The sequence below is a fragment of the Gopherus evgoodei genome, chromosome 1, assembly GCF_007399415.2.
Source record: "Gopherus evgoodei ecotype Sinaloan lineage chromosome 1, rGopEvg1_v1.p, whole genome shotgun sequence".
Taxonomy (NCBI): domain Eukaryota; kingdom Metazoa; phylum Chordata; order Testudines; family Testudinidae; genus Gopherus; species Gopherus evgoodei.
This window is the reverse complement of record NC_044322.1, coordinates 122,619,820-122,635,030: the sequence shown is the minus strand read 5'-3', so window position 1 is coordinate 122,635,030 and position 15,211 is coordinate 122,619,820. Positions and strand designations below refer to the sequence as shown.

The window sequence follows — 15,211 nt, the reverse complement described above, 5'->3', positions numbered from 1 at the left end:
AGATCTCCACTGAAGAGTCTGACTGTGATGGGATGCCCACCCTTTCAGGGCCAGGATCCTGGGGTTAGGCAGCCTTGTTCAATTAGTCCCACCTATGCCATAGTTAGCTGCCTCCAGCCAAGGCGATAAGATTAATTGGGGTCAGGTTACAGCCTGATTAATACTTGAACCTCATAAAAAGGCCAGAGAACTCAGAGGGAGGACTCACAAGGAGCAAGCTGGAGTCCTGTGAAAGGCCCTTCAGTAGGTTCTGGAAAGACTCCCAAGTCAGAGCACTATCCCAGAGCAGGGAAGACTGAAAGGTAGCCCAGAGAAGCTGAGGCTGTGAGGGGACTCCAGGGAAAGCAGCTTGGGAGTCAGCACTCTATCCCAAAGCAGAGAGACTGCTGGGAACTGAGCCCAGAGGATGGGCTGAAGAGGAGCCCAAACAACAAGAAAGAACCTTTTGTTTATGTGAACTTTTGTTGCCCCAGAAAGCAACTGAACTCTGAGAGTGACCTAGCCAGAGAGTTGAGACACAGAAAACCCAGGTGAGGGGGAACTGAGGCAGGGAACATCCCTAGTGCCATGCTTTGCCAGCAAGGGATGCTATGGGGCAGTTATGTCTGTGACACTGGCTCGTTAGCTCAAGCTGTAGAGACTCTTTTTTTGGGCTCTGGAGGTCCCTGAGTTAATCTCTGATGGCAGCCCTGGCACGTTTTTCAATTTAATATCTGCTGTTTAGTGAATTAGAAACATATGACCTTGTCTCATCTCAAGGGTGCATCTCCCATTGATGTCTGTACTCATGTAAACGTCTGATCTTATGAGGAGCTTGCTGTGCAAAATTTGCTCACAAAGGTTAGTAGGAATAGAGTCCAGGTAAAGAACTTCTCTCTCAAGATTTGACTCTGTCATCTTCTGTGTTTGGAAAGGGCAGAGATCAGTGAAAAATAATAATGATTCAGTTCTGACAGGAAGGTCTATGCAGGCACTGCCAGTACCGCTAATTCAAAATTAACTGTGTTGGAGAGAAATAGAGGAAAGAGCTAAAGTTTTGAAAGCAAAATGTAGCTGATGTGGGAATGCAGAGGCTTATACACTCTAGAGATGGTTGGGAAAACTTCTAATGAAAATATTTTTCAGTGAAAACAAAGAATTTGGAAGCATTTTCATGCCCCAAAGAGTGATACCCTTCTTTCTTCTTCTCCTTTTGTATTTTTTCCTCTTTTCCAGCTTCAGTTTGATGTTTTTGGTTTTCCCTGTCATGCCCACTGTCTCTCAGCACCAGAATTCATTTTGTTGGAGGCAGTACTTCCCATCTCTGGCAGTAGGATGTTTCTGCTGAAATGGATATTCTCCACTTTTCATTTTACCTATGACTACCTCTTTTCCATCTTCTCTACCTCCTTCCCTTTCTTTCTTTTGTTGTTCCTCACCTGGGTTAACCCTAGTTGTCTCTCTTCCCATCATCTTCTATGTCCCTCCTTCTGAACTGCTGCTTCTTTGCTGTTGCCCATTTCACCAAGGCACATCTGGCACACAGCACTGAAGTAGCTAGGCTGCAGCTGTCAAAAGCAATACCAGAAAACCACCCCTCCAGTGACTTTGTGGAGATTTTTCCATGTCTGTAGGATTTGCTTTAGTAGGATTTTGTTCACAAATGCATTTGGTTTCCGTACTGTCCCTGGTTCAAATTAAATTGATTTAGTATAATTTTCCAAAATGGTAATGGTGCTGTTCCTTTTTTTGTTTGTTTTTTAATCGTTTGTGACTTGTTGACTTAAAAGCTCATTCACCTACAAGAGGTATTCTGTGCCGGTGCATGGCAGCAGGCCCTCTTTTGCAGAGGATTTTTTAGGGACAATCCCAATTTTGGTTTTTTTTCTTATATGGGATCCTATTACCCCTCACCCCCTGTCCCGATTTTTCAAACTCGCTGTCTGGTCACCCTATGCTGTTGTGTCATGTTTGTGAAATATTTGCAGATCTTTGAATGAAAGGCAGGTAAGTGCAAAGTATCAGTAATTAAGAAGATACACCTTTGGGAACTGGGTTTTAAAAATAGCAGAAAAGATACAGTGATGCATTAGCATAACCCAGTGCTTCTCAGTTTAGGGGTGAATACTCCTAATACACAAGGCTTTTTGGCCTACTGTGACTGCACAGTCAACAGTATTCACAAATGATCTGAGTTCATTAATTAGAAAACTGTGAACTACCAAGAGACGTATTTCTGCTTTTCTCCCATAATGAAAATAAGTTTTGGTTTTGTAGGATGTTCTGAAATGCTAGATGTTCTCCACATTCATTACCGTGCTTCTCTTCATGCTGTGTTTCTCATAGCTTTTGCCCTGATCTATACGAATTTGTATGTTGTGCAGGCAATAGAGAACAGAGGTCTGGAGCAAATCAATGCACCATAATAGAAATAGGGTTTCTGAAATGAAAAAGTAATTGGGATTCTTGTATGCTAAAGAGGAATTGTGCAATCCAACCATATATCACCTCCCCCTAGTTTAAAGAAGAGTCTGTGTTTCTTTGGCATAGTACTTATTTACCTTGTCACACCTATTATAATTATCTTTAGTTGAATGCTTCTCTCTTTAACTAGAAATGTTTGGCTCCTGTAAGAAAAGTATTGAAGGTAATAACTGTCACACCTTCCGTTGCATTGCAGTTCTGAGATTCCTTCAAATTCCTTCCAAGCTTTTGAGCCACTTCTTTCCCACAAGACTTCATATTTAGCTTATCGAGCTGTCAGCTCCCACCTTTGCTCTGCTGATGATAGCAGCCTTGATTACCTGTTTGCCCACTTCCCCCTCAAAGACCTTTGTACTGTCTCTTTTGCCAGTGCCTGCTATACACTGGGGAAATTTCCAGTCAGACTCAGTAATGTCATTTCCTTGTCCTTCAAACCCTCCCTCAAAGTCACCTCTTCTTTAACTGGACTCTAATAATGACAGAGCAGGTGGTGGGTTGCGATTACTGCCCCCAACTGGCTAAGAATTGAGCACATCTGAGCAAGACAGATGTCCATCCAGTCTCCTTTTACAAACCTCCAGTGAAGAAGCTTCCACAACCTCCTGAGGCATTGTCCTACTGTTAGGAAGCTTTTCTTGAGATTTAATCTTATATGCTGTAGTTTGAACCCATTGTCCTGCCCTCTGTGACGAGAGAACAATTTTTCTCCACCTTTCTTATAGCAGCCTTTCAAGTATCTGAAGACCTCTGTCACGTTCCCTTTCAATCTCCTCTTTTCCAAACTAAACATACCCAGTTCCTTCAGCCTTTGTTCGTATGGCTTGCATTCCATCCCTTTGATCATCTTTGTCACTTGCCTCTGTATCCTTTCCAGTTTCTCTACATACTTTCTATACATTAGTGACCTATTTGAGGCTTAACCAGCTCTGAGAAGAGTGGTACTATCACTTCCTGTGACTTGCATGCTACAACTCTGTTAAACCTAAAATTGAAAAAATATATATATATTTTGAAACAGCATCACATTGCTGACTCATGTTGAAGATGTGATCCACCACAACTACACAGATCCTAGTCAGCAGTTTTCCCCTCCCCTATACTGTATTTGTGCATTTGGTTTTTCTTCCCTAAGTGTAGCACCTTACATTTGTCTTCGTTGAATTTCATTTTGTTGTTTATAGCCTAGTTCTCCAATTTATCAAGATCTCTCTGAATTTTAGCTCTGTTCTTCAAAGTATTGGCAACCCCCCACCCCAGCTTTGTGTCATCTGTAAATTTCTATATCTATATCCAGGTCATTAATAAAGATGTTAAAAAACACCGGATCCAAAACAGATCTCTGTGGAACCCCACTTGAGACCTCTCTCTAATCCAACATCATTCCATTAATAATTATTCTTTGTTTGCGGCTATTTAACCAATTATGTATTCACTTAATGGTAGTTCTGTGTAGCCTATATCTCTCCAGTTTAGATGTCAGAATGTCATGAGGGACTGTCAAAAGCCTTACTCAAATCCAGGTGTATTATGTCCACCGCATTTTCCCCTATCCACCAAATCAGTTACCCCGTCGAAGGAAATCAAGCTAGTTTGGCATGATTTGTTTTTGGTAAATTCTTGTTGGCTGCTAGTGATTACCCCTTCATCCTCCAGGTATTCACAAATTGAATGTTTTATACATTGCTCCAGGCAGCCAGCCCTGCTGATCTGAATTCATTCGAATTGGTCTGAGGTATTCTTTACTTATCCTGATCTGCATCCCTTCCCCTTTATTGTCTATGGTAATTTGACTAGTCGTCCGGTCGCATGTTATTTTGTGTGAGAAGACTGAAGCAAAGTAGGTATTGAGTAGCTCTGTACTCATATCGTTTTCCATTACCTGCTTGCTTTCTCCATTGAGCAGCAGACCCAACCATCCCTTATCTTTCTTTTTTGTCTGACATATTTGAAGAACCCCTTCCTGTTATCTCTAACTTTCCTTGCCAGGTGTAACTTTCCTGATTTTTCTCCCTAAAGGCTCTTGCTATTCTCGTGTATGTTTCCTTGGTGACATGGCCCTCCTTTCATTTCCTGTATGTATCCCTTTTCCTTTCAGATAGCTAAAATGCAACTTGTGCAGCCACATTGACCTCCTGTGGCTCTTACCTTTCCTCTGTGTTGCAATAACTTGATGATGAGCTTCTAGTGTTACATCTTTTAAGAACTGCCAACCCCCTTTGACTCCTTTTCTTTCTAATTAGTCTTTCCACGGGACCTTGCTTACTAGTTCTGAGTTGGTTGAAATCTGACTTTCTGAAGTTCAGTGTCCCTGTTTTACTGTTCTCATCTCTTTCTTTCCATAGGATCTTGAATTCTATCCGATCACAATCTCTTCCTCCCAAGTTCCCGACCACCTTCACGTTTGCAACTAATTCATCACTGTTGGTCAAAACCAAATCCAAAATTTAGACACCCCTCCACAGTTGTTTCCTCAACTTTCAGGATCAGAAAGATGTCTCCTACACATGCTAAGAATTTGCAGCACGTATTAGGTTTTGCTGCAATAGTCTTCCAACAGATAGGGAAGTTAAAATCTGCCATTAATGCTAGATCATGTGCATTAGCTAATCTTGTTACCTGCTTGTAGGATGACTCATCCACTTCCTCTTCTTGATTTGGTGGTCTGTTATAGACCCCGACCCTAACATCGCACTGTTCTTTCCCCTTGTTATACTCACACAGAGACTCAACACTTCCCCTGGGACCTCAGAGCAGGTGTATACTTTCTCGATGTACAATGCAATACCACCTCCTTTCCCCACCCATACCTGTCCTTTCAGAGCAAGCTATATTCCTCTTCGCTGGTACTCCAGTCATGGGAGTTGTTCCACCATGTCTCTGTGATGCCAATTAGGTTACAATTTTCTTCATATAACAGATCTTCCTGTTCTTGTCCATCCTCCTTGACCCATTTGTTTGTCTCTTCCACCTGTTATGTCTTGTCTTTTAGATTGTAAGATCTTTGGAGCAAGGAGTGCCATTTACTATGTGTTGATACAGTACTCAGCACATGAGGCCCCCAACTTGGTTGGTGGCTTTGTGCTACCACAGTATAGATCTTAGCAATATTTGAGGTTCGTCCTGTGGCTAAGTTCTGAGCAATTCACAATTATCTCTTAAATTGACTGGTAAGATATGAGGCCAAAGTGTTTCTGATCAGTGATTTTCAACAAAACTATTTTGAACTTTTCAGTGTATGGGGGAAGGGGTGACATTGGAAAAAAAAAAGATATAAGCTAATGAGAAGGAAAAAAGAAGAGTGAGAAGTTGAGGATGTTAGTTACCATGATTATGGCTGAAGCTGCATGGGTTTTGAAATCAAAGATTGAATGATCACTGCAATTACTTCAGTCACAGAGCAGGCAGAGGTCATTGTGAAACCTTTTAATCATAATGCCATGAAGAGCTGGGGGCAGATGTTTATCAGTAATATCAAAAGGGTTTTTCCTGTCCTGAGCGACAATCAACCAACTCGCCCCTCACCTCATTCTTAGATATAATAGTCTTGGTGACTGACTAAAAAATCCTGTTGCATCTCTAATCTTTTGTGTCTGCCTTTTTGGGGTTTGTTTTATTGTGGTAGCTCAGTTTAATCAGTACACTCCTCAGATTTCCTGCTGCAGAACAAATATTAAGTGTCCCCTTGTACTCATTTGTAATGTCTGCAAGGTGCTGAGCCCTCTAGCTCTGATCCAGTAAAGAACTGAGGCATATGCTTTATGTTAGGCATGTACCCAAGTGCTTTGCTGGATTGGGGCCAGAGTGCCCAGCACTCTGCAGGATTGAATCATAAATGCATTAATAGTACAAATATTAGGCAAAGAGCGAGCTGTGAACTTTAACAAACTGAAGCCTCCAAGGAAACATTTCCCTCCATCCCACAAGAAACCTCCAACTCATAGCTTCCCTTCATTCATTCCTCCCCCAACATCCCTGGTATCACCTCTAGAGGAGCACCCAGATAATGTGTGACTGTGGCCCCACTCCTATTATTGGTGGGGACACTGCTAGCCATTGCTCTGATCTTTGCTGTGGAAAGGATAATCTTGAAAGTTGCCTCCCTTTCAATCCAAGGTCTCTTCTGAGATGACAAGAGGCCTGATTCCCTGGACCAGGCTTCTGCTGTATCCAGTTCTTTGCTCAGTTGAGGGTCAGTAGCTCATATGGCTGAGAGAGTTAGCAAGGGAAGTTTCCGGGTTTCTTTAACAACTATAAAAGCAGCAAAGAGTCCTGTTGCGCCTTATAGACTAACAGACGTATTGGAACATGAGCTTTCGTGGGTGAATACCCACTTTGTCGGATGCATCACCCACGAAAGCTCATGCTCCAATACGTCTGTTAGTCGATAAGGTGCCACAGGACTCTTTGCTGCTTTTACAGATCCAGACTAACACAGTTACCCCTCTGATACTTTAACAACTATATATGCTACAAAGTGAAACCCCAGAGTTCCTAGCATGCAGTTACTTTGGAACCCATTACGTCTTCTGATGCACTTTGCTAAACATTATGGGATGCCTTGTGGACTTCATGCACTGCTAGCCATAGCAAAGGAGGAGGGGTGTATGTGTGTGGGTGAAGTAGGAATCAGAATACTTCCTATACTCCCAGAAGAACCCTGGGATTCTTGGTGTGCTCAGCAGTGGATTAACATATGGGCCCAGGCCAATTTGGGGACCCCCACAAGAGTGCCAGAACCTGTGTAGAAGGGGGGCACTACTGGCACCAGAACTATGGCCCCACCCCCTGCTCCTCCTGTTCCCCCTGAGGTCCCGCCTCCTGGCCAGGCCAGAAGTAAGAGCCACCGAGAAAACCTGGGCTTCTGTGGGGAGCCCTGGACCTTCCACCTGCCCTGGGTGAGGGGCTGAGATGCCTGAGAGCAAACCCCAGCTAGTGTTCCCACTCTCGGGGCATGCTGCCAGCTCATATTACGGCCTGGCTCCAGCTTCTGGCCTGGTTGAGGGCAGGTCTTTGTGGGGGAATAAGAGGAGCTGGGGTGGGCCCCATGTAAGGGGCGGCTAAGATCCACCTCAACCCCCCCTACCAGGAAGGGGCTGGTACCACTAGCAGGGGCTGTGCTTTGTGGCAGGGGAGCTGTAGTAAGAAAGAGTCTTGGGGCTTGTTGAGTGGAAAGGAAATTGCCGGTTTCTCCTATTGGGAAAACTTCTCTCCAGGTGCACGGACTATAATGAACCTTGAACTCAGGCTCAGTGTGAGTTGGGTCTTTCCCTGCAAATGTTTTGTGCATCTCTTTGCTTTGACAAGCTTCTGAAATGAATTCAGTAAGCAAGACATTGAAATCATTAAAATGAATAGACATCATTAAAATCAGACATTTGAAAATGGTTCCAGTTTGACTCATAAAAACATGGCTGTAGTTTTCCACAGCAAAAGTGTTTTGAGAACATCAGATTGTATAGTAGATGCAGGCTATGATCTGCAGTGACATAACTGGGGAAAAAAGATGAGATTCTGAGTATTGTTTGGAAGGAGGTAACCCCAATGGGATTTCAATCTAAGTTTCCCAGCTTAGACCTGTGAAAGTTATTAAGTTTCATGTGCAATCAAATATAGGACCTTCTTGCTAGGGCTTTTTCTTATGGTTTCATGTTTGAACAGTGACAAATGAAAAATAAAGCTATGTAGCAAGAAACTATTTTGTATGAAGGCACCACTGTGCATACCTTGAAAATACGTTTTCCTTTTTCCTTATGACTTTGCTTCCTCTGTAGTAGCTCCTGAATGTGTCATCTGTATAATTACAGGATTTATGTTGGATGTATTGTGTAGCACAAAGGTGCCATAATTATATGCACCTGAAGCTTTTTCGTAGAAGTAAATTATTGGCTGCACTCATAATGGTGTACATAATGACTGTCAAAGGTGTCCCAAGTCATTAGGTTAATGAATATAGGTCAGCAAAACTTTTGAAGGACAATAATTAATGCCTCTCATTAGAGCTGTTGATATGGTTTCAATAAAGATTTATGCCATTGCACTGGGGTTTGGAAATTGTGACAGCAAACTACCCTGGAAAACTGTAGCAATGGAAGAGAAATGTAAGATCAAGTTTGCTAGGGACAGCATTTGAATTTTCCTATTTGGAATTTGTTTGAAGAAACAACTATTGACACTTCATTGTTGCTTTGCATTTTTTAATTCTCATCTTATGCAATTATCCCTTTTAAACAAATTAAAAATAAATGTTTGAGTGGAATCATTGCTTGGGAAAAGTGTCAGATATTCTGATAGCTCTGGAGACTGCAGTCTTCTTTCCACAAGCCAGGGTACAGAGGTACATGCTTCCTTATTATGCACAGGTAATAGCCCTGACCTGGAGACACCTATTTTTTTAACACAAAGGGTGGTTCAGTGTCCATGCTCATTCAGTCTTTCTACTGAGAACTGACTGTGTAACATTGTAATTCTTTGTAAAGATGTAGGAACTTCAAATAGCAAACCAAAACATTCTGTATTAAAACAATCAGAGTATGGTCAGCCTGGGATAACTTTAGTTATTTCACTAGAGATTATTTAAAAGTGGGATAAAGTGCTGTCCTGTAGCTATTCAAACTAGTAAGAATACTTTAAAAATTCTAAGTTGCTTTTTTTTCTTTCCTTGTTCAATCCTCTCAGTACTATGGGCAGTGAAATGTCTTTCTGGAAAACAAATTAATTGCCTGACATGAATTTGTAAAAATGTTGCAACATTTTTACATCTCTTTGTAAACTACCCCCATTAAATGTCAGGTGATAGGGCCTTACTTCAGCAATGCTCTTTAGCACTTTTAAAAGTTCAATGATCCTAAGTAGTATTTAATGATGTGCTTAAATGTAAACATTGGGTTTGTTTAACCACGGCCTCAATGCTGAAAATTCGTAAGTGAAATTGTGAAAGTCAAATTCCAGATTAGTTACATTAGCATGGTAGCATATTGTTTTCAGTATTTCCCATCCCGTTCCTTATGTATCCTAGCATTTTGTTGGCTGCACATTGAATATACATCTTTATTGAGTGGTCTACATGATGCCCACTCAATGTGTGTCCGCATCTGTGCACAAAATTATCTCCTGCTCAAGATGGCAGCTGGGATTTGAAATGTGTCATTCAAGCCTGTTGTCATGGTCCGGTTGTTGGCAGCCAGACCTAGTGCTGAAAGCAAGTGTCCAGTCATGAGACAGGAGTCAAGAGTCAGGTGGGTCAGGATGCCAGGAGGTCAGAAGCAGGAGACAAACTGAAGGTTAGGAACCATGATTCAGGAACTAGAGTCAGGCCAGGTCAGGATACCAGAGTGTCAGAGACAGGAGACAAACTGGAGGTTAGGAACCACAAGTCAGATGTCTGGAGTCAGACTGGGTTGGGATGCCAGGAAATCAACCCAGGGAAGCAGGAGCAGTGAGCAGGAAGCACGAGGTGTGACTTTTCCCATGACCCTTACAGGCCTGGGTTCAGGAACTGTGGGTCATGACCCCTGTAATTGGTGGAAATGTTGTTTATTGTTAGTTCCTGAGAAGAATGACTTCCTTTTCCATCTAGTTGCTAGTTTACAGCAACAAAACAGCCTTTAACTTAAACTGGAAGGAGTGGGCCTACAGTTGACTTCCACATTTGCAGTTCCCAGCCACTCCAGAAGGGGGCTTCTAGCACCACAGTTTTAAAAAAAAATGCTACCTAACAGCTGCATTTCAGAGGGTGGGAATCTTTTTACATAGGTTTTGTTCTGAGAATAATTTTGATTGCATTTGAGAGACTGCCTCATATTGCATTTTTTTTGTCTCTGAGTTAAGTAATATACTGTATTTCAATATAATGTGTAATCTTATATAACTACCACTGGAAGTTTAACCCTTAACAGGTTTTCCATCAGCTATGAATATTACAGATTTTCGTGACTGCTGCTCTGCTGAATAGTTAGAGCTAGGAGGACCTTTTTGCAGCAGATGTGGTTGATCGGCAGGCAGAGGACTACATAGTAGTGCAATGGGCAGATAGAAGACCCTGGATCAGAAGGAGACGTCAGCCCCCAGGTTATGGTTTTCACATACATTGTCTTTGGAAATTTTGTGTCACGTCTTTTTTGAGATTCCTTTCTGTTACTGATATTGGGTTATCTCTGTCAACATTACATTGGATTTTGTTTTTTGCTGTGAAATGTACATTGATGTTGGTCATTAGCTATGTTGTTGTTAGTAACTAGTAAAATTCCATTTTATCTTGACCTTACAACAATTGCATTAACCCCTCTTTTGGAATTAATGAGCTCTGGGAACAATTTCCTCTGACCGTGATCCTTAGCATACAAGTGCTGTCTGTCTAAAAGAAATCAAATTAGTGAAATTTTGGCTTAGAGGATTTGGGGGGAAAGAAGCACTCAAAGAAATAGACTTAAGGTGCTTTTTTTGCACTTATGCAAACAGATTTCATAAAAAATGAGATAATTAACTGAAGGGAGAGGCAAATCAGAGTACCATAAAGTGTGTTAATCTGTCTGCATGTGTAATATATGAAAATAAAAAGAAGCAACATAGTTTAAAAAATAACCATGACCACAGACACCTACTTTTTTTTGGTGATTCTCTGTATATGGTTGGCCTGTGATTTGTTGTTGCATCACACCTTAATCATCAGCATTGTAACTGCATACAAACTCATGGTTACTATGTATAAGTTAATAAAAGCAAATCCATTACCTCATCAAGTAACGTCATTGGGCCCAATGTTGTCGAGGTAATTATACTGTTAAACCAGCGTTTCTTACTGATGGGAGGGATGCTATAATTTGTGCAAACCGTAACAATCCCCAAAAGATCTTTCTGCTAGCTTGGAATAGCCAGAGTACAGTTTGCTCCAGTCGCCCACTTCTTGCTGGACACTTCCCTGGACTGCCCAGGACACTGGGGTGGGGGCAGGTAGCTAAAAATTATCCATGTTGACTTTATGCCACCAAGGGTTCCTTTTCCAAAGGTATCCCCAGCTGGTTGTTTAAGAACTGCTTTCTTTCTTCTTTGTGCTGTACTCTGAGATGAGGGGACAGAGCAGGAATGAGGAATCGGGTCTCCGATTTTTACTGAACTTTGTCTCTTTAAATCCCTTTTGGCTCCAAAGAGAGAGAATCTCTGCACCCATATTTGAAATACACACTCCAGTATGCATTCAGATAACTTGCCCACATACCAGTGTGCAGCAATATATAATGTGCAGAAGCTGTTTTTCCTGAGTTCTTATAGTCATTTCTCCATGTAAAGGACCAAATTCTGGCTGCAGTTTCCATTGGTCAATGATCTCCATACATCTTGGGTGTATACCAGAATTTAGACCCAATTGTGTAGACATCAAAATAAAACATGTATAGAAAAATTGAATAGAGCTATGCACCACTTTATTGATCTTTAATTACTGGTCTTGTTAAACTGAATCTCTTGCAGGGTCTTATACAACTGGAGTCTACCTTTAAACTCAAGACGAAATGAGCAAGTTATCACAACTAGAATCTTTGAGATACTTAACAGGTTGGCAGAAACCAACTGTAATAAAAGTTTGTATAAACTGATTACTTGAATGCTATGAAATATATTTCTTTTCGTTAAACAAAACTACTAAATCCCATCATTTTGTAATTCTTCAGACTGTCAGTAAACATAAAATTTCCTAGTTTTTTAAAAGTAATTACAATATGGTCATCCTATCCACTTCCTGGACTTAAGTACATTCCAAGATATGGCATTTACAATCTGGTATTCAAGTATCATAAAAGTGCTTTACATTTTTTATTTTAACTAATGTAAACAATTTTACGGTTTTTTTAAAAAAAAATACGACAGTTGCCTATTTCATTCTGTAAGGAAGCAGAACTTTCTTTTTTTTTTCCTACAGTAATGCAATCTCCATAAACATTCAAGCTTTCCTACAGGAGTCTGCAATTGTTCCTCTCTCCATGAAGCATCAGTATCTTCATGCAAATATAGAGACACAAGTAACAATTGCATCAGTCGTTTTAGCAGGCGTTTATGTGCTTATTATATTGGAGGTAAGTCAATGTATGCACTTTGTATGTCTGTGTTTGTATCATTTTTGGCAGTTAATTTACTTTCTGAAATTGAATCTGAAGCCTTCCAGTACTATCAGACACTGCTTAAGGCACAAACAAGACTCCTAAATATGTTGGAGGAATTGGAATGAATGGCAACGGATCCTAGAAGGTTTATTACTAACTGCCTCCATAGTATTTGAGCAGTTCTTGGTTATTTCTTTCTATAGGAATCTTGTGGTATTTCCATTATATTTTATAACTTGACTGTGAAACAAAGTCAGCCTGGGTTGAAATTTGATGGATAAGATCTCAAGCCAAAAGCAAATAACTCACACAAGTTAAAAAGTCACTTTGGTCATTCCCTTCTCTAAGACATCTCAGAACAAAGTAGAAATCTTTTACACATATAAAACAGTAAAGTAAACATTACTTTTATTTTTAAAACAATGATAATTAGAAATACCTACAATGCATCCTTTAGGGAGGAAGGAGAGGATTTGAGTTAATATGAGGGAAGTCAAGGAATGAAGAACTTTAAATATTTATTCCAAGGCTACTAGATATCCAGTTTAACTCAAATATCTTGTATCATGACTCAAGATGGTAGACATATGAGAAATGGTAAGGATTTATGTTTTGCTATTCAACAAGTCTTTCTTGGATTGTGAATAACAACATGACTATCCTGTAGATAAAATATGACATGTAGGAAATAATTCCTTCTACATTTACACCACTTTTATACTGGTGGAAGTCCATGGACTTCAACTGAGTTGCATTTGATTTTCACGGGTGCAGGTGAGAGGACAATCAGGTCTATGAAGAGTCTCATAATAGCAATGTCTGGTTTGCTGATTATTCTTCCCTATCCATCTTCGTGATCTTTTTCATACTGTTACCCATTAACATGCTAAATAAGATAAGGGAATGCCTTTTTTCCATCCAATTTCAGTAACAGAGACAGATGCCACGTTTACAGAGGGTTAAAAGTTTAGATTATTCACTTCAGGAGTGGAGATTTACTTATGAGGCTGAACTGGCTCTATGTGCTTTATAGATGTGTACTCAATACACTAAATGTGAAGGGGGATGGTATATTTGGATTTTGATTTAAAAGCATCTATATATGCAGCACATCATTGAAATAACCTTAATAACATTTTAATGCTGCTTTTATTGTCCTAAATTTATGCAGTCCTTAGCAGTTGCAAAAACATTAGGTTTGAATGTGTGTATGACTGGGCTTTTTGTGTGCAGAAGTTTGCAAGTTAGAGGCTACTTGTGAAGAATTCACAAGTCATAACAGCTAACAAAACTTTCAGGTACTGAGACTGCAGATGCGACTAGACCATAAAGCCTAGAAATGCTTGCATGTTCCTACTGTTTCTAAGAGAAATGTTTAAAATAACTGTAGCTGGGGTTTTTTGCTAAATATTAAGGGACAAACTCTACCCTCAGATGTGTGCTTCAGTGGAACTACTTCTGCAGATTCAAGCATAGAAACAGCAATAAAAACTGGAAAAATTATTTTGTCATATTTCCATGGTAACTATTTTTTATTCTATATCTGAGTTTTCAAAATGGTAAAGTCTTTCATTGTAACAGTGGTTAGCTGCTTCAAAATGATATTTGTTCCATTGGCAAATGTGACAAACAGAGAAACTTTTAAATGACAGAAATCAAGGGGACAGTAATCAACATTCTAACAGAATATGATGATTGTCTGGTCTCCCCACGAATCACTTGCAGAATGTGATGGAATTGATAGACAGTGACTTACCTTACATGAGGTGTTTAAAACTGTGGCTTTTAGAGTAGTGATTCTCAATTCTTAGTGCTCTATTATTCTGTTCTCACTGTCAGAGAAATCAGTTCCCAGTGTCACAGAGATAATCTTTTACTACTTTCCATTTTCTACATTGCTGCTGCTTTTCATTTTTCTGTCTTTTACACTTTCCCTTTCTTTTACGTCATTTCATTTAGAAATTTACTGTTCTCTGAGCTTCGTTTAATTCATTTTCATAGCCTACTGTTTTGATTTACTGTGAACTTGTAAAATATTTATCTTCTGAATTTGCCTATAAAAAAAAACAAAACAAGGTGACTTTTTTAGGAAAAAATGGCATAAGAGAGTTAATTACTTTTGTTCAGAGACTATGTAGCATATTGTGTCCTGACCAATAGCATTTAACTTGAACAGGAAAAGCCAGGTAGGAAAAAAGCAGCTATGCAAGGATTAGCCATTTAAATGGTTACTTTAATTTATTCCCAGATCTGGGAGCTCTGAACTGGGGAGGGAGGCCAATGCAGCCCAGTTTTGTCATGGATGAAAGTTTTGGATAAAGATTCAAATTTCAGAAGCTTATCTAAAACTCGGAACCATCCCTTCTTGGTGCCCTTTTGAGTTGTTTGCCTGAACACAAGGCCATCTTCCTCACCAAGCAAGAGTTTTTTCCTGCTTGTCATGTTCTGTAGCGAATCCTCTATGGAAAACTCACATTCCCTAGAATCCACTCCCGCTCTGATGTCCCTTAGAATCAGTGAATCGTAGTGTTAGAAGGGACCACAAGGTTAATCTATTTTAACCCTTTGCCAAGATGCAGGATTTGTTGTGTCTAAACCATCCAAGATAGATGGCTATCTAGTCTCCTTTTGAAAACCTCTAATGAAGGAGCTTC

At 40.2% G+C, this 15,211-nt stretch overlaps 1 protein-coding gene across 1 annotated transcript in view; it reads left to right on the top strand.

Moving 5' to 3' along the window:
* The window catches only part of OCA2 (OCA2 melanosomal transmembrane protein), a 316,130-nt gene that overhangs the window by 56,751 nt on the left and 244,168 nt on the right, over nt 1-15,211 (top strand). Inside the window, 4 exon segments of the mRNA XM_030571121.1 lie at nt 10,371-10,432; nt 10,434-10,522; nt 11,929-12,012; nt 12,377-12,530. Coding sequence (XP_030426981.1) covers nt 10,371-10,432; nt 10,434-10,522; nt 11,929-12,012; nt 12,377-12,530 — 389 coding nt within the window.